This window comes from Choloepus didactylus, chromosome 5 (genome assembly GCF_015220235.1).
Source record: "Choloepus didactylus isolate mChoDid1 chromosome 5, mChoDid1.pri, whole genome shotgun sequence".
Classification (NCBI taxonomy): domain Eukaryota; kingdom Metazoa; phylum Chordata; class Mammalia; order Pilosa; family Megalonychidae; genus Choloepus; species Choloepus didactylus.
Window position 1 is genome coordinate 77,361,538 of NC_051311.1, and position 24,716 is coordinate 77,386,253.

The 24,716-nt window shown below is 41.2% G+C and overlaps 1 protein-coding gene and 1 pseudogene across 4 annotated transcripts in view; both read right to left on the reverse strand.

Annotated features, from left to right (window-relative positions):
• Window positions 1-469: 469 nt before the first annotated feature.
• CAV1 (caveolin 1) overlaps window positions 470-24,716 on the reverse strand; it is a 38,401-nt gene continuing 14,154 nt past the window's right edge. For all 4 annotated transcript variants that reach the window (XM_037836325.1, XM_037836327.1, XM_037836328.1 and 1 more), the window contains exon 3: window positions 470-2,719. In XM_037836325.1, coding sequence (XP_037692253.1) covers window positions 2,378-2,719 — 342 coding nt within the window. In that variant the 3' untranslated portion in view covers window positions 470-2,377. The remainder of the gene's footprint in view (window positions 2,720-24,716) is intronic.
• LOC119534203 lies at window positions 9,744-10,290 on the reverse strand (annotated as a pseudogene).

Here is a 24,716-nt window from a genome sequence, read left to right on the forward strand (position 1 = left end):
ATGCACAGCTATATGATGGTACCATGGGCAACTGATTGTACCCTTTGGATCTTTGGATAATTGTGTGGTTTGTGAACAATCTCAATTAAAAAAAAAATCCCAATGGCATGGAAAAGTTCAAGTCATATCTCCCTGAAGGCAAATTATGTCCTTTACCAAATAAGAGTAGTAATATCCATCACACAAGATTGTTAGGGGCTCAGATTAGATCACATATAACAAAGTATTTGCTAAATAAATCTTTATTAATATTTATAACTTTTATCTGAAGTAACTAATAAATGGCCTTAACAGAAAAGTCCCACCTAAATGATTTCTTTTGTAATAATTAAGAAGTTGAAGACCCTTCTCCCCACAAATATGCTGCAAACATGTACACACACTTCACACATACTATGCACATGCAGAACATATACACACTCAACACACAGCACATATCTGTGTCCGGGAAAAATGATAAAGATGACTGTTGAACTGTTAAACATTTTTATTGTGAAGACTTGTAATCTTTACAGAACATGCAGGATAAAAAAAGTGTCAAATAGATCAGTAAGCGTATAAAACGTCATCAATATTTTGGACCAGCAACTGGTTTGCATGAGGCACTAAGCATCTATGTGGAACAGACATGTCTTAGGTTACACAGCTTACAGATTGAATCACAAAATAATTTCCCGAGTGATTTTCTTTATATAAAGATAAAAATATCTTTACAGTTAAAAAGTATGTAATATAGTACTTTTTCAATTATGTACACAGTTTAAAAGTAAAACTATGTTCATGCCAGTGTCTGTTTTAAATGCAAAAAATAATAAAGGTAACAGGGTGATAATTAAATTGTTAAGAAAAATGTATGAAGTAAAAAAAAAAAAACAAGCTGAGTTCCAATATGTATATGAAAATAAAAATACAAGCATACTTGTAGTTTAAAAAAATCCCCAAGGGCAGAATCACAATATGAGCAGGAAAAGTAAAAAGCTTTTGGATGTACCAGGCAGCTTTCTGTATGACTCAGGTTTACAGGTAAAATTCCTCAGTTTGATTTCAGAAGAATTTGAATTTATTCCAGCAAATTTACCTCCATCTTTTATTACTACCTCCTCCCCCAAGTTCTCTTGGAGCAGAGTGATGCTTGGATCAGGTCCAAAGCTCCTGGCAGGGTGGGGGGTGGGGTGGGACCCTGTGTCACAGCATAACAGATGGGTTGCAAGTGCTTCACTTTGAGGGGTTACATTTGCAACAACTGACAGTCTCATACAATAGCCTCCGTTTTGACAGCCCTTCCCCAGAGGCCCACAGATCAGCTGAAAAAGGGAGCACAATGTTGAGCCACTAAACCACCCCAGTAATGGATTAGTTTGGATTCAGGAATGTGTGATTATTCCTGAAAATAAACGAAGCTGAATAGACATGCTGACCTCATTCAGCTGATGAGAGGCAGGGAAAGTTGGCTTCTACCCCTGCCAGCCCGGAGAGTGCGCAGCCCCATTCATCCACCTTAATCCACTTCATGGGGTCAATGTCCACTGTACTCAATATGCATAGAGAGGCTGCATGATCAAGCACAGGCATCAGCTTCACCAGACTCTATCTCAGAGTCAGAAATAAGCATGGAGAACTAGGTAATGGATTTTCTAGTTTTGTTCTTCAGGGAGGCTGCTGACCTAAGGTAAGCTGATGAGTTAGATCCTATTGGAAATGGAAAAAGTGAAAAACAGGAAGGCACTTAGGTTTCTTTATCTGCATAACAAATATTCAGGCACAGAAAATTATCATGGGTTAAAATTTCAAGAAGGATAAGGCATTAGTTGGATCATGTGAATGCAGAAGATCATGGCTGTTAACTTGCTAAGGATCACTAGATCCCATTGGATCAGTAAAGTAAATAGTGGCAATCCACTTAACTCTTCAGATGGTGGGGGGACAGCTTACTTAAAATCTGCCCACATACCTGTGCACTCAACGACTGTAGCCTGGGATTCTTCCCCCACCATAAAATGACCAACATTGAAGAGTAGGCAGTTGAGGTTGCTTTTTTTTCTTCTTAGTTCTTCATATTTCTCTTAATGACACTACCTTTTAACAACATGTTCATATCTCAGTGAATAAAATAATTCACATGCAAATGAAAAAGGAAAAAAATTTAAATGGGTTTTAAAAAATCAGACAACCAAAAATAGATGAAATAACTCAGAAGGAGACAAAATAATAGTAAATTGTAACCAAGAAATTGTAACTGATTTCTTTGTTCTGAACCAAGATATTCATTCATAAACTGTTGCTGTATTAGCAACTTGGAACTTGAAATCTGCACCAAGAAAATTAAAAGAACGAAAAAAAAAAAAGATCAGATATACTTCTTTCCTTGAAATGTCATTTATATTTCTTTCTGCATGTTGACACGGATACTGCTGAACACTTTGCCAAAAGCCTCAAAGAGTGGGTCACAGAAGGTGTGGATGTAGATGGAATAGACACGGCCGATGCACTGAATCTCAATCAGGAAACTCTTAATGCATGGAACAACTGCCCAGATGTGCAGGAAAGAGAGAATGGCAAAGTAAATGCCCCAGATGAGTGCCATTGGCATGCCAAAGAGGGCAGACAGCAAGCGGTAAAACCAGTATTTTGTCACAGTGAAGGTGGTGAAGCTGGCCTTCCAGATGCCGTCAAAACTGTGTGTTCCTTCTGGTTCTGCGATCACATCTTCAAAATCAATCTAAAAGGAAGAAGTGACAGAATGTGAGCTTGGAATAGAAGATGAGAGGGAAAAAAACCACCACCACCACCACGACACTCCTTAGTGTCTGTAAATATATCTTAGCTTTTATGTGAGGGTTCTGGGTGAGATGTTCAAAGGCAAAGCTACTTAACCAGAAGCGTCGGCATCACCTGGAACTTACTGGATATGCAGATATTTGGTCCCCACCCCCACTCATTGACTCTCTGGGGGTGGAGCCCAGGAGAACTTTCAACATGTTTTCCAGGTGCTGCTTTATCATGAAAAGGTTGAGACTCAGTGCCCTAGAGGAAACTAAATGGATATGATACAGTTCCCTGACTTGAGGTAAAGCCTGGCAACATGGATAAGGGTACAAGATACTCAGTAAAATGTAAGCAGCATGACAATAGTTAACTGCCCTCAACAGCTACACACACAATGTTAAAGGGTAGTAAGTTCATAACCGATGATCTACTCCTCAAAATTCAATCAGTAGAATTTCAGGAAGTTAGATCACTCTGTTTTGAGGCTTCGCTGGGGTGGTAGGATTTGAGCAGGATTGGAAAATGGGGTACGGTTTGAAAGGAAGGAGGAAGGGGCCTTGGAAATGGTGTGAAATGAAGAAGGAAGGGCAAGTATGGTGAGTGTCACAGGTGGAGCAGACCTGGGTGACCAAGGCGGGAGTTATAGGTTGAAGTCAGGCAAGATTTTATTTTACACATGGTGGGGGTCTGTTCTAGTTTACTAATGCTGCTGGAATGCAAAACACCAGAGATGGACTGGCTTTTATAAAGGGGGTTTATTTGGTTACACAGTTACAGTCTTAAGGCCATAAAGTGTCCAAGGTAACACATCAGCAATCGGGTACCTTCACTGGAGGATGGCCAATGGTGTCTGGAAAACCTCTGTTAGCTGGGAAGGCACGTGGCTGGTGTCTGCTCCAAAGTTCTGGTTTCAAAATGGCTATCTCCCAGGATGTTCCTCTCTAGGCTGCAGTTCCTCAAAAATGTCACTCTTAGTTGCACTTGGGGTATTTGTCCTCTTTCAGCTTCTCCAGAGCAAGAGTCTGCTTTCAACTGCTGTCTTCAAACTGTCTCTCATCTGCAGCTCCTCTCTCAGCTCCTGGGCATTCTTCAAAGTGTTCCTCTTGGCTGTAGTTCCTCTTCAAAATGTCACTCTCAGCTGTACTGCGTTCCTTCTGTTTGTCAGCTTATTTATATGGCTCTACTGATCAAGGCCCACAGTGAACAGATGGGGCCACGCCTCCATGGAAATATCTCATCAGAGTTATCACCTACACTTGGGTGGGGCACATCGCCATGGAAACACTCAAAGAATTCCAATCTAATCAGCACTAAAATGTCTGCCCCACAAGATTGCATCAAAGAATATGGCTTTTCCTGGGGGACATAATACATTCAAACCGGCACAGGGTCCATGGAAGACACTGGAGCAGGGCGAGTTTATTAAGGTGAATTTGAAGACTGGGGAAAAGACGAAAGAGACACTAGGCAGGAAGTAACCTGAGTTTGAGATGGCAGAGCCAAAACTGGAATAGAGGCCAGGAAAACCAGAAAAGAAAGGACTGCACAGACGTTTATGGGAAGAATCCACAGGACTGGGTTACTTCGGCATGTGGAAGAGAGAAATCTAAGATGAGCTTTGAGATCTTGATCTGCCTGCTAGGGAGACAGAGGTAACATTATCAGAAGAAAAAAATTAGAAAGGGACGGCAGTTAAAAAACGTTAAGAAGAGAATTTCACTTTTGAATTAAACTCAGTACAGTTTTGGATAAGGACAGATTGTAAATATCAGTGTTCTACACCTAATAATCCTGTAGAAGTCCCTATTGGCGGCCATTAGGATGTAATCAGATGAGCACTTCTACATGCATCGTCTCTACGTGATCTGGGGTTTCAAACCAACCAGTGAAGGTAAATTATAGTCACTTTACAAATGAAAAAAAACTGATGTTCAGAGAGGTTAAGGTGACTTGCTAAGGCAAAGAAACAGTAATGGCAGGACTAGAAGACAAAGTCCCTTTCCCATAATACATGTTCACCTAAAAAAATAAATTCTCAGGAGCTTTTTATCCCTTCTAGGGATTTACACAGTTTAAGCCAAAGCATTGGATTAAATAAAATTACCAATAAAACGATAGGATGGAGGTGGCTCAACTGCTTGGCGGTGGCAGCTATATGCAAGAATCCAGTATAGTTCCAAATCCAAACAAGTTGATGACTGCCAGCAGCAATCCAGCCGAGCTCAGGAATGAGGACTTGGAAGCCTCCAAGCAGCCGCTCACTGCCAAGGAGTCACCTTTGATTCAACACAATAAAAGTCTTTGGAAAAAGTACATGGTGCTTACCAATTTTTAAAGTTTATTTTCTAGAGTATTCTAGCTACTTTTTATCTATTGTCCAATGTAATATGCAAAAACGGTATGGCCACAATTATATAAACAAATTTAAAAAGATTGTCATCCTAATTTTCTCTCTATTCTTTTTGCTCATTTAAATCTAGGCTCAGAGGTAAACACTTGTGGGTTTTAATTTTTTTTATTTACTCTTTTTTTTCTGAGTCCATGTTAACATCGTAAGTCAGCATCAGGTCTCAACTCCAGTCTTCTTGTGTTGAGTTCCTCGGCTATTTATTCTAAGTTTGGTACTCTGGTTTTCTTATTAGTTCCAATTTTTTAGCATCCTCAGTGGATATGAGACCACTCTTTTTCTCCCCTTTTTGCTGTATTTTGTGTTACCGTTTTTATACTTAAAAGTGTCAATCATCGTAAGAAGGAGAATCACAGGGTAGAAAACAGGTATAGGCCCTATAAGCCTATTGTTTAAATTGTCCTCACAGGCTGATGAGTTTGCAGTTCTCACTGGACCAGTGCACACTTGGATGAATATTGCTGTGGGTCACTAATCAAACTGGATGAGGTTCTCCTTTCATCTTGATACTTTGTCCTAAGAGCTCGATTGATTCAGAGAGAACATTTTCTGCCTATTGGGGGCAGCACAGATTGTGAGGTCTGCGTTCGAAGGCAGCCAACCATTAGATTGGGGGCCCAAGATCCATGGTGCATGAGTATTATCTTTTGACAGATGGTTGCCAGCTCTTGTGGGGTCATCTAAGTCTAAATCCTCTCTTCCTCCAGGAAAAACTCCTGCTTCTTATATGTGCTCTCATAGCAATCCTAATTCTTGCAACTAGCATTCTAAATGGCATCACTTCACCATGGATGACCTGGGCCTTCAGCAATCACTCTGGGAACACTTGACTTGAACAAAATTCTTCCTCTGAGAGGTGCCTTAGGAATGAAAGAGATTTCTCAAGACCAATGGGCAGCATACTTTGAGTGGTATGCAGAGGACTTCCAAAAAAAATTCTGAATCAAAAATTGCCTTGCTAAGAAATTCTTTGGCCAAAGCTAATGAACAATTTGAAAAACTTAAGTGATGACAAACTAGATTAATTTCCCCAGTAAATCCTCCCCGTCCTTGCTCCCCAACTTCCTCCCAGTAACCCACTCTCCCTTGTCCCCCTTATTCTTCTGATTTCTCTGCTTCTGCCACTTACAGGTTTTAAAACGTGACAAATCCAAATGGGTCATTTAATGACTTTTCTGCTTTCCTGCACAATTTATTTAATTGTTTATTATGGGATTGTGTTCTGACATTGCATTCTTCCCCAAAGCTAACAAAAATAAGGGCCTGAGGTTTTCTTTCCATTGAATTTCAAGATGCTCAAACATTTTGTTTTTTAGAAATGACCTTGTTCATGAAAGGGTTTGGAGAAGTCAAAACTAATACACCAGAGCAGGTGCTCTTAATCTGGGATCAAAGGATGGGCAATGGGGGTCCATGAATGCCTTGAAATGGCACATGTTTTGAGAGTCTAATGGGGGTGGGTCCATCACTTTTATTAGAAAAAAATAAGTCTATTACTAAAGGAGATTAAGAAGCACTTTATTTGGGAAACAGGATTCCTGTCTCTTTAGAAGACAGACTCAGAGCAGATCTGCCTTGAAACTGTTTTCCAAGGGAAGAGACAGTTACTAATATTTGTTGACTGGCTGTTAATAATCCAACACTGTTCTCATTTAACTCACAACAACACTATAATATAATATTCTCATTTAACAAACAAAAATGTTTGAGTCCCAGAAATGTTAATAATTGCCTAAATAAATAACAGGCAGAACAATAGTACAGCACTTTTTCAAATTTTCTATAAGGTGATCATACTATTTCATAATTAAATGGCATATTAGTTAAAAAAAAAAAAGGGGGGTGTGCTGAATTTGACGCTTCTGGTAGCTATAATAATTTCCACAGAATGGTTTCTGAGGACAGTGTTACAATGATATGTACACAACTGGCTTTTGTCCAGATATCTATGAACATATGACTCTGTGGAAGATTTCTTTATAATAATTATAATTTCCTCAGAACAAATATAAATACTTTTTTTTATGAACATACTAGAAATCCTTAAGCCTTCTTTTAAGTTGCTTAGAAAATTTCCGAGTGGTTGCTTTTTGAGTGCTTTGCAGAAACTGCCAGTGAGCATGATTTATCCTCAAATATCTAACTGAATTTAGAGCACGTCTCCAGGGGTGGACAGCAATTCGACAAAAATAACATGTTCTATAAATAACTCAGTTGCTGCGTTAGTTTTGAAAATTTAAAGTGGCTTAAAAGAATAAGAAAAGTACAACAAATTAGATGTAGCCAAGAAAAAGAAAGCAAGGCAGGCGAAGGACACACAAAGGAAACAGAAAAAAGGTTAATTTCTCTCTTCCTCCATTTCCTCAACTCTAATAGTGAAAGCGTTTTTGTGAAGATTACATGAGATAATTTATGTAATGCTTAGCATGGGGCATAGAGCCCTGCATACAGTAAACACTCAAAAGATAGTAGCATTAAAAATTCCCTTGCTCTGGGTGACTGAGATTTTTAGCAATTATAATAAGAAAAGTTATCAACAGCACAGTGCAGAGTGGCTCTGAGCTCATCCTCCACCAGTGGATCATAAGAACTAACTTTCATTTGTAACCATCTTCACCACAAACTCTCTAAGATGTATGTCACTATTTCCATTTTACAGATGAGGTTACTGCAGGAGGTTAATAAATTACTCAAGGTCACAAAGATAGTAAGTAGCAAAGCTGGAACTCCATCTTATTTCAAGTCTGAGCTTTTTCGGCTTATGTATCCCCGGGACTGACCAGTGCTTGCAATAGTCTTACTTGATTAATTTTCACCTTGATGGATATGCTTCCTAAAACATTTGCATTTTGATTATTAAAGAAATTACTGTTAACTTTTTCAGTTTAATTAGGACATCTAGTAACTGGGATGTTTTGCAGTTTTGGTACCTATTGTACTTTCATGGCCCTGCACAGTACGTTCTCGCAATCCTGGGCACCCAGCCAAGGACTCTTATTCTAATTGGCAGATAAGGAAACTGAGGCACAGAGATTAAATTGGGCAAGACATTCTCAAGGTCCCAAGTGAATCAGTGGAAAAGCTGAAATTAGAACTCTAACTTCCTATTCCCAGGCCTACGTCCAGCCCTGCACTCCACACTCTTTCCCTAGGAACTCACATCGTCCTCAACATATCCCTTGTCTGCCTACCCCATTCATATCTCTAGGTTGCATTTAAATCTTTCACTGCCTCCTAAGAACTGACTTGACTCTTTGCACCAGTTTAGGAGAAATGCCCTTTCCATAATGTGAACATGGACATTTTTGTACATTTATCTGAGGCAATGAAAACTGGAGGGATATTTTTTTAAAATACCCTCTTTGTATATATTTTTTTCCAGGTATGACTCTTTAATGTACAAACATAAAAAAAGACAAACCAAAAAGCAGTTTTTACACTGAACCAGCAGAGATGATTACATTCAGCTGTATTAGCAAACGCTGCAACCTGTTGACAGCTCCTGTTAGAGTTTACCTTCCAAGCTGAACTGTTCTATCCTATTTGTTTATAGCAGAATCAGAGAACGGAGCAAAGAAAACCACCTCAATCCTCCTTCCTAAGCAAAGAGGTCAGAACAGGACTGTTCTGCGTTATTAGCTAGAAGGAAGTTGTAAGAGTGGCACTGGCAACTTCATGTAAAACCCTAGGCCCACAAGATGATTTTAAGAGCCCCACTTGTATATATGTGAGTAGGAGACATTTGGTCTGAACATACAGGGTGGTTTGAATGGTTCTAGGCCAAGGAACAAATGCTATATCTTCAGTGAAATAAGACATAAACTGTTACCCAAAAATATCTTGAGGCAAGGAGTGATTACCAGATGTGGAGACTCAAATCTTGGACTTTGCAAAAATAGAATCTGGGGTGCTGGTGACCTGTTTTAGTGAAAGTCAAAGGTCCCAGAACATAATCCTAGAAAGTCTATTTTAATCACCCTCGGGATAGCTAACATAACTTTAAGAAGAAAAGAAAGCATTAACCACCCTTCCCTTCAAGTTTTAGCATCCAACAGGAATTGGGGCTCTGAAAATTCACAAACACTTTTTTCCAGGATTATGAACAATTGTGGCAACTGGCCAACTGCGTTAGGAGCAGGGAAGCTGAGAGTGACCCACGTGTGTGTTCATAAGGGGCAGACTTATTGCCATGACCAGCACACCTCCACATTCGGAGAGAGCATTTCTGCTCTGCAGTTCTGCCTCAGGCAGGATCCATGCCCTCACAGGGCCAAGTGGATGGAGTGCTGAGAACAGAAGATTCTGTCTTTGGAAGATAATGGTTATGAAGTGATGGTTAACAGGTAAGGCGTAAGAAGAGCATTTGGAAACAACTCCTCCAGATGTTCTGTCACTAAATTCTTAAGAGGATAGAGCCTTAAATGATTGAGAACTTCTAAAGAATCTAAAAATAAAGGAGGGTAGAAGGTATCAAAAACACAAGAGCTCTTTATAAATGCTGACCGTGGCTCACTTTGTCCTCCAAGTTCATCTAAGAGCTCAAGTGAATTCAAGACATGAGGCAGAGACACTAGACCTGTGTTAGGGGCAAAAAACTTCTGGTAGTAGCTCTTGGTGACATCAATCATCAGCTCCTGGGTACACTCCAGGAGCTCCCCTGAGAAGAGTCCTGCGCAGCCTGAGAAGACGATGAATGGTGGGACCACAGTTTCTGGGGGGTAATACCATGTTGTCAAGAATTCTGCAACAGTCCTTCAAAACACACTGGTGCCCAATCACACAGTTTTCGTCAATGTGAACGTAAGAACCAATCAGAGCTGTGTTGACCACACAGTCCTCAATAAAGACATGGTCTCCAATACACAAAGGAAAGAATGCAACACCTTCGCTGAATTTCTTAAATGGTGGCCTTATGATACTACGACTTTTCATAACACAACAGCGTCCAACTCTTACATTTGCCAGATCCCCTCGGATAATACAACCATTCGTTACAATGGTCTTGCCATTGAGAACAATGTCTGGCTTCCACACAGCACTGATTGTCGACTAACTTTGTTGCCAGATGCTGTCTGGATGTATTCGGACTTGTTGTAGAGCAGTTAGCCCAACTCCATCACCACAGCTGCCGCCTCCTTTTTTTCAGCTCCCGCTTCTATAAAAGTCTCTGTACATTTTTGACATGTATTCAGAACGTGCTGGACCCAACAAAATTCTGCTAAATGACCAGTCATTCTATGTAAAGGCAGCTCTAAAATTCCACATCAAGAAAGCACAGTTGCTTCAGCAAATTCATAGATATTTAAAGCTGAAGGGATCCTTATAAAAATAGAGTTCCAGGTGAGATAGAGAAACTAATGACCAAAGCTGCCAATGACTGACATTTAATGGCAGAACTCGTGCTTAGGACTTCTCCCATTACCGTCTACTATCACCATACACTGTTGACCAGTCTGGCTGCTGCTACATTCCATGGCCAATGCAAAAGGCTGCTAGGCTTGCATCACAATTTAAACATCGTCTTGATCACAAGAAGCTCCTCACGTCTATTTGTTGAATGGATGACAGTGCGTTTCTCTGACGATCCCCAATACAATGTTTACATGCATCATCAATTTGATTTCCCCAAATAAAAACAATCACTCTTGAGTCTCATCTCCTCAGGGACCAACTCTCTGTAGGAAGCCTGATCTTGCCTGGAGCAGCACTTCAAGGGCTTTCTTAAAAAATTTCTTAAAAAAAAAAAAAAAAAGAAAACCAAGAGATGTAGGTGCTATTTACTTTCTTATAACAGGATACCAAGGACTGATTTTCTGTTCTGTAATCTATGGAACAAGTCGCCTTTCTGGCAAGAATCACTGTGCGGATCTAGAGTTCAAAGGCATGAATTTGCTTCAGTGATATTTCTGTCTTAATAGATGCTTTATAAGGAGCCAACTGTTTATATTACTAGATTCTTATAAATGGCATTAAATAACTTTGTGCAACATTGGCTTATGATGCTACAATTTCAGAAACATTAAGTTGACAAAAATCTAGCAGCAGATGTCAAGAAAAGCAATCTTTTTTTACTGTGTTTTGATAATACTTGGCTAATACAGTAAATCTCAGAGAAAATTTCCTCCTGTTCAATGTATATTAAGGCAGTATGTTAAAAACAGTTTATATGTAATCAAGATTAAAAAAAGTATGGCATCATTTTTGTCTCAGAATCTGGACAGATTATTTTTGAATAAGGGATATTTTCAAAGAGGATACTTTAAATACATTTGGGATTTCATAAGCAATGATGCACATATGTTCTGTTCCTATGGGAAAATATCTTTTTAGCAGAACCTGAGTGAATTAGATACATAGAAATATAAATAGCAACACTCACAAAGATGCTAACAGAAAACTTGTCTGTTGCCTGCCAAGCATCCACAACCCCACTTTTCTGCCAACAGAATCCTGATTTATCCAGGTAGAGGCAATGGACCTTTGATCTTAGTGATGTCATGGTTGGTATAATCTTCCCATGGTAATGTTAGTCTCCTGAGCAAGAGATTGGTTTAAGGTGAACATGTGATCCAGTTCTGGTCAATGAGATCTAAGTGGAAGTCTACTGAGTGAGATCTCCAGGAGAGCTTTATCTTCTTATGTAAAGAGACAGAGGCATCTGGCATCACCCTTTGCCCCTCTCATCCTGCTTAGAAAATGGTGTGCTGCCTAGATATGGAGAAGTCCATGTGGTGACACAAGGTGACATGCATGATTAAAATGCCAAGAATAGAAAAAATGCTGCTTTTGCTGAACAATGCCAGCAGCTGCCCATCTCTAGAATTCTCCTTATGTGAGGCATATATACCTCTATTTTTAAATCACAGCTATTTCGATTTTCAGCTACCTGTAGCAGAAAGCATTCCTAGGCAATACAGTAACTAATAATCTTTCTTTCCTATAGGGTAGCATGGCATGTGAACATCTCATTTAAAAAGTTGAATTCAACTTATAACCTCTTCATATCCTTCCAACACTACTAGACACTATTCCCAGAACACACTGCTTAACCTGTATCAAAAAAATGTTCGCTTTACATTTAACAAAGCCTAAATGGGATGATAAATGGACAATGAAGAAACAAATTCATGCACTCTTGGGATTGATAGCATCTAAAGTTGCTCCCAAAGATCTCTCCTCCTAGTATCTATACCCTGTGTAAAGCCCTCCCCCTTGAGTGTGGATGGGACTTTGTGACTTGCCTGTAAATAATAAAACATGGCAAAAGCAATAGGGTGTTGCTTCCAAGATTAGGTTACAATAGATGGTGACATCCTTCTTGCTCATGTCTCTTGCTGTCTCACTGGCTGGCGCTGACGGAAGCCAGCTGCCATATTGTGGAATTGCCTTACGGAGACGCCCACATGGCAAAGTACTGAGGGAGGCCTCCAGTCCACAACCAGTGGGGAACCGAGGCCTGCCCAACAGCCTGGGAGGGTCTGCATCCTGTCATCAGCCAGGTGAGTACACTTGGAAGTGGCTCCACCCCTAGGAGGCTCCATCTCCAACCCCAGATTGCAGCCTGTGAGAGACCCTGAGCCAGAACCACTCAGCTAAGCCACACTCAGATTCCCACTGCACAGAACCTATGAGACGATAAATATTCATTGTTAGATGCTGCGAAGTTTTGGGCAGTTTGTCATGCAATGACAATGACAGATGATTAATACAATTCCCAAAAAAAAAACCCACCTTTATTTTGATTATTTCTTATTTTCTATTTTATTGCTCTTTGCTACTAGACAATTTGATCTTCATGTTTAAAGAAAAATACATGCAATGAATATATATCAAATAGCCTGGAATTTAGTCCTAGTACAAAGCCTGGAAATATATGAAAAGGAAATACAGTACTTTCAACTTTCTACAATTCAGCACCAAATAGAAATAAATATTAGAAGTATTTTAGGCTATTGATAAGTATTAGAACAGCATTCTCAGCCCATTTACCTAGAATGGCCTGTATATACAACCCAGATATGCACAAAGATGAAACAAGTTCCATCTAGAAGTTCCATCACCAAATCTGGACTCTTGAATATATTACCCCTGAAGACACTAGCAGAGGAGCTCTCAATCTGTAGCGTAGGATGCTTGTTAAAATGCAGATTCTCTGGCCCCATTTCAGACTCAGATCAGACACTCTGGAGTGGGCCCTGGGAACCTGCATTTTGAACAAGGACTCCTGTCTGCCTTCCTCTTGTTAAAAGGCTACAGTCTGAGAAGCTCTAAACTAGAGCATGCCTTGCCCCTCTAAAAGTAGCGACAACTCTCTTTTGTCCATGCCACTCTTTTGGCTTCTGATACCCTTTCCACCTCCATGTCTTGCAACCCTAGTTTTCTTCCTGCTTCTTTCCAAGAGCTGCTTGTGTGCTGGGTGGCATCTCGAAGCTGGTGGATAAATTAATGGAAATCATCTTTGAAAGCATTTTCCTAATCTAAATTTTCAAGTACATATTATTGGATGAGGAGAACTAGCCATTATTTATTTATGAAAAACACACAAACTGGCAGTAGAAATCCTGACATTTTCATTATACTAAACCCTGTATAAACAAATGCATGTTTTAAAAACCCAAATATGCACTTTCCAAATCCTAAAGTATGTACCAGACAGACTCAGTCATACAGAAAAATGGTTTAGACCAATTTCAAATTCCCCTCACTGTTCCTGCACATATTTCCAACATATTGAGCTCCCTTTGAAGTAAATGGATTAAATGTGTGTGATTGTGTGGGTGCCGAGGGGGTTGAGAACTAGCACAATTAAAAGTTACCAGAACATGGGAACTTTGCTCTAATCTTACCATGTGTTTTCTCAGCGCAAGCTTTCCTGGCCCAAACTGGACTGTTGGGGAAAAGACTGGAGAGTGCTGCTGATGCAGCACTGACTGAAAACGTGGCCCACGTGGCAAGGAATTGAAAACTGGAGGCAACGGCTGTATTGTAAATGCCTGAGATTACCTGGATTCCCAGAGGTTTCTGCCTCCCACCCTAGGAAAACTGTAAACCTTGGGTGTGAATATCGATGTCCATTCTTGCCTTGAATGTTGGCTGCCTTGGGGTGGCAGGAGCTATGTAGCTTCCGGTTGCAAGAGCTGTCCCATGAGGATGGGGTGAGGGCTGCATTCCTGTACAGGGTTACAAGCTGGAAGAGGGCAGACGTGTGTGTACTTACCCACCTCTGTGAGTGGATGAAGAGGGTTGGTGTGTGTGGAGGGGATGCTGATGGAGGGGAGTGGGGGACTTGCAGCTCCTGACCAGGGCATCCAGCTCGGACTCTAGGGTCTCTCCCTTTGGAATGACCACCTTCTTGTTGTCTCCTAGTTATTACAGAGGCTTTGGGATGATGGTATTTTACATTTATCTCATCGATTTAACTCATCTGATTCTTTTCACAAACTTGTGAAGTTGTAGGTGATCTTCATAATAAGAATGGCAAATAGCTTCTTTTTCCCCTCACTAAAGAAAGGTCACTAAGCCGATAAGGTCACCGGTCTGAGACCAGGACTTAGGGTAAGGTCTTTTTCTGTCTCACCCATCTTGGTATTCTCCATAATACCTGGTAGTACTATACACATATAAATTAGCAAATAAAGATTTCTCCAGAAAGTGCTATATTATAAAGGAGTTATAAACATCAATTGAAAAGACATAGGCATACATAACATTTTACTAACCACATATGAATTCTTTGTCTTAGAGCACAAGTGCTTATTTATTATTTATTCATTGGTACCCCCCTTTACTTGAAATGATGTTCTTATTCACTGTAGCTCTAGAATTCCACAGCCACTCTGATCAAAATGAAGTGGAGGATTGATTATCACTTAGGTAATTTGGGCAGAAAGTCCCTGGAGGGGGGGGAGGCAATTCAAACTCAGAAGTCCTCACCTTAAAAAAAATACTATTTAGAAAATATAAATTAAAGTATGTTTTTGTTTGGTTGCGCTTTGTCCCAATTATCTGAATAATGACTGCTGTGTAGACCTGGCCCAAAATCAGGGGGCATGCACTGGAGTATGATGAAGAGGGGGCCTCAAAGAAATAGCAGGAGTATAAGCAAAGCAGCCCCGGCCACTGGCTCTGCTGGGGATCAGCAGAGGATCCCGATGGGGAAGGAACAGGGTGACAAGAGTGAATTTGTTCCTTGGTGCCTCTGGCCTCCACTTTTTCTCATGTTTTTTTTTCTCTCTCTCTGTCTCTCTCTCTCTCACACACACACACTCTCTCTCACTCTCTCTCCCTCTCTCTCTGTAAGTTCCCAGTGCTTTCCTACTCTAATTTAAGGAGGCATATAAGCAATTTATACCCTAGAATAAGTGTAAGTGCCTGTGTCTTCTTTCCTGGGGAGTGCACAGGGGATGCACAGAGCACAGTGATAATCTCCAATTGTCCTGTTAGCCTCATCTGTGGACTCCAGGCATCAGTGTAACAGATACATTCTGAGGCAGGAAACTTACAGAGGACTTGGAATAATAATAATATTAAGACATATACTCTACAGCTCAGTGGATTTATATCACATCTTTGTGAAGTAAGCAAGGAAGGCATTACATTTCCCATTTTACAGATTTGGAGATTGAGCCTCAAGGAGGCTGTAAATCAATTACATTAATCAGTGACTGGACCAAACCCAAGACTTAGGTCTCTAGGTTCTTCCTCCAGTCCTCCCTACATCACTCCTCTCTCTTTAAGCCCACGCTGCATCCTTCTGTTTCTGCAACCCTGCTCATTCAAACAGACACGTGGGAATTTCTGAACCCTCATGCTCTGGTTGCCCTCCCTTTCCTGCACCCATGCTTCCCATCCAAACTAACAGAAAATGCCTCTCCTGGCTCAGCAGATAACCATTTCCATCAGGGAGAAGGGATGTGAGCCGAGCAAAGAGGATGTGGGTGGTCTCCTTCGGCTGTCAGAGCCCCACCTTGTGCAGCACCCTTCAGTCCCCAGCAACTCAACTCCTCTCTGGCCAGGACCCCTGGGACATTTGGTTACTGGGTCCCCACTGCCTTGCCATTTCTTTCTGACTTCTCTCTGCTTACCATAACATTGTACTTTTCCCTCATTCCATGCCTTGGGGGCAATGGTTCCAGAACTTTAGTATACTTGAGAATACTTGTTAAATGTAGATTCTTGGACCTTGAGTTCCTGAATCAACTTGAATATTTAGGGGGAGCACCTCCTACCCCCAATCTGATGTGAGTGGTCTGGGGAGGACACTTGGATAAACAAAGGCTGTCTTGGGCTTCACTTTCTGCTAGGTGAAATGATCGGAAAAATCTGATACTCAGATTGGAGTGAGCAAAATCAGCTCACTGATTTTGAAAGGCAACACAGTGCCCTGGTCAATATAATGGAGGCTGGAGTTTGAAGCCCAGCTACACAGTGTTATCTCACATAAGCTACTAAACTTCTCTGTGCTTTAGTTTCTCATCTGTTAAATGCAGATGATAATAGTACCTACTTCATAAGAATATTCTGAATATTCCATGAGTTAGCTTATGCAGATGTTTAGAATAGCTTCTGACCCGGACACCCTGACCATGAGTATGGAGAAGGGGCAGGAACTTCGTAACAGTGTCAAGAGGATGGAGGAGATGTTTCAGAAATGGAGAACCTTTTGGCATTCCTGACATCTTCCACGTGGGTGGCTGCTTATTTTGCACTCTGCCATTAAATGAGCGAAAGGACTAGCTCATCTCTCACAAGTGAACCAGTCTCCTGGAGTGCACGTGCCCATGGGACACGTAACGACTGGGCAGAGAGGGTGCCCTGGGTGACTGAAGACCTGGGGGTGTCAGAGAAGGATGTACGAACACCAAGTAGATGCAATTCTCTTTGCTTCAGATTAATTCCTTTTTATCCTATACTTCCTTTTCTTTCCTTAAAAGGCAGCCACCAGGATTCTCCATTTTTTACTCTTCTTAGGATGGAGTATGAATTACCCTGAGGTTCTTATATTTTTAAAATTTAACCTAAATTTCCCTGTTCTGATAACAAAGATGTACATTCCTAGTATACAGCCTCTTTCAAATTACTGAAAAGTAGTGAGACGTTTCAAGTTTCCAAAGTGGTTTTCTACCTCCTTGCGTAGGCTGTCCACCTTTCTCATGGGGATCCCAGGCAGAAACGTAAAACCACCTTTGGTGCAACTGAGAGCAGCTGGGCATGAGCTTTCTTCAAGAACCTGACGTATCTCTTGCCCACAGGCCTCAAATTTTCATTATCACAAAATGCACCTTACTGCAGATGACTCAGTGCAAAGCAGGCTGCACATCTTCCATTCCCTTTTTTGTCTCCTATGTCTGGTGTCGATTTGGTGGCACCTGCTCATGTTGAGTGACGCCAAACAAGTTGACCTGGAGCAGTGAACAGTGTAAAAATAGGCTAAGCAAGAGCCAGTCATAGAAGCATTGAGACTAGGTGATAAGGCAGTGAACTTGAATAGAGAGGAGTGAAGCTGCTTCTCGTGTTATCTTGGGGCACTCATCCTTGCCTTACTTGAAGAGAAATAACTACAGATCTTCACAATAATTCTCTTCCCAAACAGAAAAGCCCTGCATCGTTTAATGCATTGAATCTTATTTCATCCAAATGTGCAATATAAGGATTCATTCAGAGGCCCCACTGGCTCACTAAATTCGGTGTTTACACTTGGAAGTCTATTATTCTTTAACTTACAAGGCATATCATGGAGCAGATAGGAATGATCACCACATGAAAGAAAATAAAAGCTCACTGTAGCCTATCAAAGACACAAGAAATGGAAATGTCTTCACCATTTTCAGGCTACCCTTTAGTCTGCATATTCATTTGTTTGAACCAGACCTTTTAAAATTTAAATACCACTGACTTCTTTTCGGTTTCTGCAATACACTTCCTGATGGCAGAGGTTGTTTCCTACCATTCAGTTAAGTCGAACTAGGGTTACTAATGGCTTTAGTCTTACCTCACTGCTAGAATATTTTTCCTTCCAGTGTTTATTAAACAAATAGAAAATGAATGAGATAAACCTTTGCAGGTTTGAACACTGTGTGGTACGTGAGGAAAAAAAGGTACGTACTAGGGTTCTTGCAAGGTCTGAGCCATGATAATCACAGTCCATTATATAAAACTGTTGGGCACTGTTCTGGTTTGCTAATGCTGCCGGAATACAAAACACCAGAAATGGATTGGCTTTTATAAAGGGGGTTTATTTGGTTACAAACTTACAGTCTTAAAGCCATAAAGTGTCCAACATAAGTCATCAACAATTGGGTACCTTCACTGGAGGATGGCCAATGGTGTCTGGAAAATCTCTGTTAGCTGGGAAGGCACGTGGCTGGTGTCTGCTCCAAAGTTCTGGTTTCAAAATGGCTTTCTCCCAGGACATTCCTCTCTAGGCTGCAGTTCCTCAAAAATGTCACTCTTAGTTGCTCTTGGAGTTTTTGTCCTCTCTAAGCTTCTCTGGACCAAGAATCTGCTTTCAATGGCCGTCTTCAAACTGTCTCTCATCTGCAGCTACTCTCTCAGCTTCTGTGCATTCTTCAAAGTGTCCCTCCTGGCTGTAGCTCCTCTTCAAAATGTCACTATCAGCTGCACTGAGTTCCTTCTGGTTGTCAGCTCATTTATATGGCCCCAGTGATTTAATTTAGACCCACCGTGAATGGGTGGGGTAACACCTCCATGGAAATTATCCAATTAGAGTGATCACCCACAGTTGGGTGGGGCGCATTTCCATGCAAACAACCTAATCTAAACGTTCCAACTTAATCTCCACTATTATTTCTGCCCCACAAGACTGCATCAAAGAATATGGCTTTTTCTGGGGCACATAATACATTCAAACCAGCACATTCTACCCCCTGGACCCCAGAAAAACATTTTCTTTCAAAATATAAAATACATTCATCCCATCACAGTATCACAAAAACAGTTAAGTACAAGATCCCATTAAATTAGTTACAGGTGTGGTCTGTCCAAAAGCAAAATTCCCCTCTGACTGTGGACCTGTAAACTTAGAACAAGTTATGTGCTTCCAACATACAAAGGAGGGACATTCATAGGATAAACATTCCCATTGCCATAAGGAGAAACTGAAAGGAAAACAGGGTTCACAGGACCAAAATAGTTCCTAAAACCTGCAGGACAAACTATTAGATTTCAAATTCTGAGAGTCATTTCTAGAACGACATTGCATCCTTGGGGTTTGAGAGAGTGGGAGTCTAACCCTTCCTAAGGGCCTTTTTGGCAGCCCTTTCCTCTCTAAATGCTGGGGTGAGTTCTCCAAAATATCCACACGCTGGGGAGACCACCTTTTTGGCCCCACCCTCCTCAAACATTGGGGCAGCACCCGGATTCTCTTCCATCTCCGGGGCACATGCTCAACCCCTTCAGAACAGTGAGGTGGCGGCCAGGCTTTTCCCATTCCCCTGGGAAATGTGCTCCACCCTCTCTGGGTCCTGGGGTGGCAAAACTTCCTGAGAATCAAGGCAGAAGGCCCACCCTCGACCTCCGGGGCAAACTCATCCTTTCCATGCGTGTGGGACGCTCTGCTCTCCCAGCCCAAGACCTCTTGACTCCAGACCTCAACCTCCATGGCTGTCTTTGAAGAAATTTTTCCTTCAATTTGTTCCTTGTCTGTCTCCTCCAGTCCAGACCAGCAACAGCTCTGTCTATAAAGATCTCGCAGAAATTCTGTTGGCTTCACATGAAGCACACAGGGGTCAAAGTCATCAGACAATAGGACTTTCCACAAATCCTTTCTGCTTAACTCCTTTTTCAATCTTGGCTTGTACTGAAATGGCGGTTGGGTTCCATGTTTGGTAACATCCTCACGTTGGGCTGTAGCTTCTGGGATTCCACCCCCTGGAAGCCCGTAATTCTCCAAGCCATCAGCTTCTAGTTTCTTTGAACTCAAGAGTTCAGTTCTAAGTTTCTCTCTCTCCACTTGCATTTTGCTATAAGCTCCAAGGAGAAGCGAGGGTACATCCTCCATACGTAGTCTGGAGATCCCCTCAGCTAAGTATTCCAGATTGTTGCTTTCAAATTCTTCCTTCCATCTGACACCAGGACTCAATTTTGCCAAATTCTCTGCCACTTTAAAACAAGGATTGCCTCTCTTCCAGTTCGCAACAACATATTCATCATTTCTGTTCAAGGCCTCATCAGGAGTATCTTTAGAGTCCATATTTCCACAAACAGTCTCTTCAAAGCAGTTTAGGCCTTTTCTATTAAGCTCCTAACAAATTCTTCCAGAATCTTCCCCTTATCCATTTAAAAAGCTGCTCCAACATGTTTGGTATTTGCAAACTCAGCAGCAAAAGCACCCTGCTCTTGGTACCAAAATCTGTTCTAGTTTGCTAATGCTGCCAGAATGCAAAACACCAGAGATGGATTGGCTTTTATAAAAGGGGGTTTATTTGGTTACACAGTTTCAGTCTTAAGGCCATAAAGTGTCCAAGGTAAGTCATCAACAATCGGGTAATTTCACTGGAGGGATGGCCAATGGTGTCCGGAAAATCTGTTAGCTGGGAAGGCATGTGGCTGCTGTCTGCTCAAAAGTTCTGGTTTCAAAGTGGCTTTATCCCAGGACGTTCCTCTCTAGGCTGCAGCTCCTCAAAAATGTCACTCTTAGTTGCTCTTGGAGTGTTTGTCCTCTCTTAGCTTCTTTGGAGCAAAAGTCTGCTTTCAACAGCCATCTTCAAACTGTCTCTCATCTGCAGCTACTCTCTCAGCTTCTTGCATTCTTCAAAGTGTCCCTCTTGGCTGTAGCTCTTCTTCAAAATGTCCCTGTCAGCTGCACTGAGTTCCTTCTGTTTGCCAGCTCATTTACACGGCTCCAGTGATTTAATTTAGACCCACTGTGAATGGGTGGGGTAACACCTCCGTGGAAATTATCCAATTAGAGTGATCACCCACAGTTGGGTGGGGAGCATTTCCATGCAAACAGCCTAATCCAAATGTTCCAACTTAATCCCCACTATTATGTCTGCCCCACAAGATTGCATCAAAGAATATGGCTTTTTCTGGGGCACATAATACATTCAAACCAGCACAGGCACTTTATGTCACGTGGCCCTCCTCCACGTGTAACCTCCACCCTCTCCAACAGGTGTTCTCCACCTTGGCACTCGTGACATTTTGGGCTGGGTGATTCTTGTTGAGGAGGGACTGTCCTGTGCATTTGATGATGTTTAGCAGCATCCTTGGCCTCTACACACTAGATACCAGTAGCATCCCCTTCCCACCTACACCCACTCCCAAACTGTGACAAGCATAACTGCTGGCAGACATTGCCAAATATCCCCGGGGTGGGGGTAGGGGGCAAAACTGCCCTTGGTTGAGAACCACTGCTCTAGAAAATTAGAATATGGGTCCAGACCTGAAGTTTAGAAATATTAATAGCCTAGAATGCCTGCTTATTTATTGCTTTGTAGGCACTTTTGGTTTGCAGTACAATGAATACTCATTGAATATATGTTAAACACCTACTTTTGAGGATGGAAGAAGAGAATCGAGGAAACAGAGTTGGCGAAAAGTCCATAAGCTGGCTAAGGGTCACTGAAAAAGGGATAATGCAAATAGAACAAATATGGCCTCTGGCTGCTAACGCTGGCTCAGGAATCAATATCCAGGGGGAGGCATGTCCTTCCATAGGGCATAACCTTACTTTTAAGGCAATAGAGGAAGGAACTTTCTTGTCCTCCTCCCCCAAACACCAACTTATTGAATTTAGACTGGAATCTTGAATAATTCTCCCAGGAGGATGTCCCAAGCTCTTTCCTGCCTTGGGGCCTTCCCACTTGCTATTGGTTTTGCTTGGAACACTCTTCCCATCTCTCTTCACCTGGCTAACTCTGAGTTATTCTTAATATCTTAACCTAAATATTCTTTCTTCAATGAGTTCTTTCTGGCCCCCATCCCCACCCCCTTTTCCACCTGGATCTTTTTTTTCATCAAGCCTATCACATGCTCATTTAATGGTGTGATTCTGGGTATACATCTTATTACTTCTATTACTAGACTGTAAGCTCCCTGGAACATAGTAGGTGTCCAATTGATATCTGTCAAATGAATGAATTAATGAGTGCTCCCATTTGCTAAGCTATAATTTTGGTAAGAGAGTGAACAAAAGGTGACTAGTGGCAGGGAAGACCATCAATTCAGTTTTTGCTTATCAGGAAGTCTGGTATCAAACCTACAGATTTTCAAGTAGTTTTGCTTATTTTGCTGACGCGTTCCCTAAGAACGTTACGGTGGTCTGGAATTCATACAACTTGATGTTTACCTTCAGAATCATACAGCTGGGGTGCTGAGTGATGGGTTTAAAATCATCCAGGGCCCTAAATACGAAACTTAATATAGTTCAGAGAGAAACAAACTCTATAGTTGGGTATTGGGAAAATCTGACTCAAAGTTATAGTGCTTCTGCCCTGTAGCTCTTAGTCATCTGACCCTAATGCTCACAGATGCACCGTTAAAAGAGCTTCAGAAATGTGGCCACATGAACTAGGTGAATTTGACAACTGTCAGCACTCAGAAAGTCTGAGCATTTTCTATTTAGCTCGATCTTTTAAGACCATTGCTCTAACTGAAATTGTGAGTAACTACGCACTTCTCTCTTACGTGAACTAAGATGAATTGCCTGGTTACAAAAATAGAAAAGTACTGAAAGTTTGTAACCAACTTTGGAACTGATTTTCCGCTCTGTCTTGGAACACAAACAGCCAATTTGGAGACAAGGGCAGTAAAAGGGAAGACTGCAGAGTTCTGAGCCCAGATCAGAAGAGGAAATGAACTCTGGCTCTTTGGTTTTCTTCAGTACCGAATGTTTAATTTGTGGGATATCTGTATTCAGCATATCATCTGTTGACAACTCAATATTTCAAAGATAATTTAATTAAATCCCACAGACCGAATATTAAGAGTGATGGTGCGAAATGACAAAACCTAAGAAGAAGGTAGTAAAAATGTTATTGATGAGGGGTCTTCCACCATCTCTCTGCATGGACTTTTTGCGGTTTTATAGTCTTCAACACTTTTATGAGTACTGTCAACTGGAATCACAGAATTTTAGAAATGCAAGCAACTTAGAGATCGATCGTCTGTTTCAACTTCTTGATTATTATAGATGAAGAAACTGTTGTCCAGATTGTGTAAGTGACTCATCCAAGGTCCAAAGTAACCCTGGAGGTCAGTGTCCAAGAGAGGACTGGAATTCAGATTTCCTTTCTGAGGTTCAGTTTCCCCATTTGCTCTAAGGAGTGAAGGGCATCTGTAAGGCACTTCCCAGTGACTCGATGTCCCTTCTCTGCACGAGGCATGGTGAAATGAATGAAGTCTCCCACTCTTCAGGTTCTGTGAGTTCTCTGTGACCACAGGCAATGCAGAAATTTTGCTGCACCATTAAAAGAAAAGCCAGTGCATGTTTTGAGCCCTGTCCTTAGTATGCCAGAGCCATAAACCCAATAGGAAAAAAGGGATGGGGATGACATTCTGATATTTTAATAAAAATGCTAAGGACTCCCAAAATGAGGACCTAGAAAAGTGATAATTTTTTCACTGTGGTGCTTGGGATCTTAGAAGTTTTATCGTGGTCCACAGTTTTATTATTAAGAAATTCTGAGACTCAATTCTGGTGTATGTTAGCATTACCTGAGCTTTAAAAATGAATACATAGGCCTGGGCTTCTCCGTAGACCAATTAAATTAGAATTTGGGGGATAGGGAATACACAATACTAGTTTTTAAAAGTTCCCTGGATGATATATGGCCAGGATAAAGAACCACTGGTCTAAATGCACAGAACAGTCACCCATTGCAGAAGCCACACTCTCTCATGGGTTTAAATCACAACAGAGTTTCACACAAGCTGCAAAATTGTGGGAATATGCCATGTGTAGGAGGGTGGACCGGCAAGCTTGCCATAAAGATAATGTCTCACGCTGACCTTTTGGTACATACAATGCATGCATTTTGCTGTGCTCTACTTTTAGATGTTTACCACTTGCATTCTAAACCAGTTTAAAACAATGTCACGTCAACTCTTCCTTGCCCCCAAACAAACCAGGTAACTTTGCAATAAGAGCAGTGTTCATATGCACGCTTATGTTTAATTATGAGCCTGTGTGTAAAGGTTGCTATACACCAAATTGCAATTGCAGAGGAAGAAGGGTTTGAGAAGTTATATAGGCAAGTAAGGGTTTTTAACATGCAACTTAGAACAAAACAATCTCTTGTGACACCTTCTTGGGATGAACCATTGTTTCTACTTGGAAGTTCTCTCACATAACCTAATGCATTTTTTTTAAAAAGCTAAGCATACCTCTCCCCTCTTTTTTTTTTTTTTTTTTTGGTCCACTGTGGTAGTGTTTTTCTTGTAAGTTTCATAATAACTTGGCAATGACTGAAGGTAGTTGTCATTCTGCGTTCCTTTCCAACTGTTCTAATAAATATTCCAGGAAAAATAGTCCTTACTCTAGCCTTATCTTTTAGGTGTCTCTTTACCCCTTACCCATTTT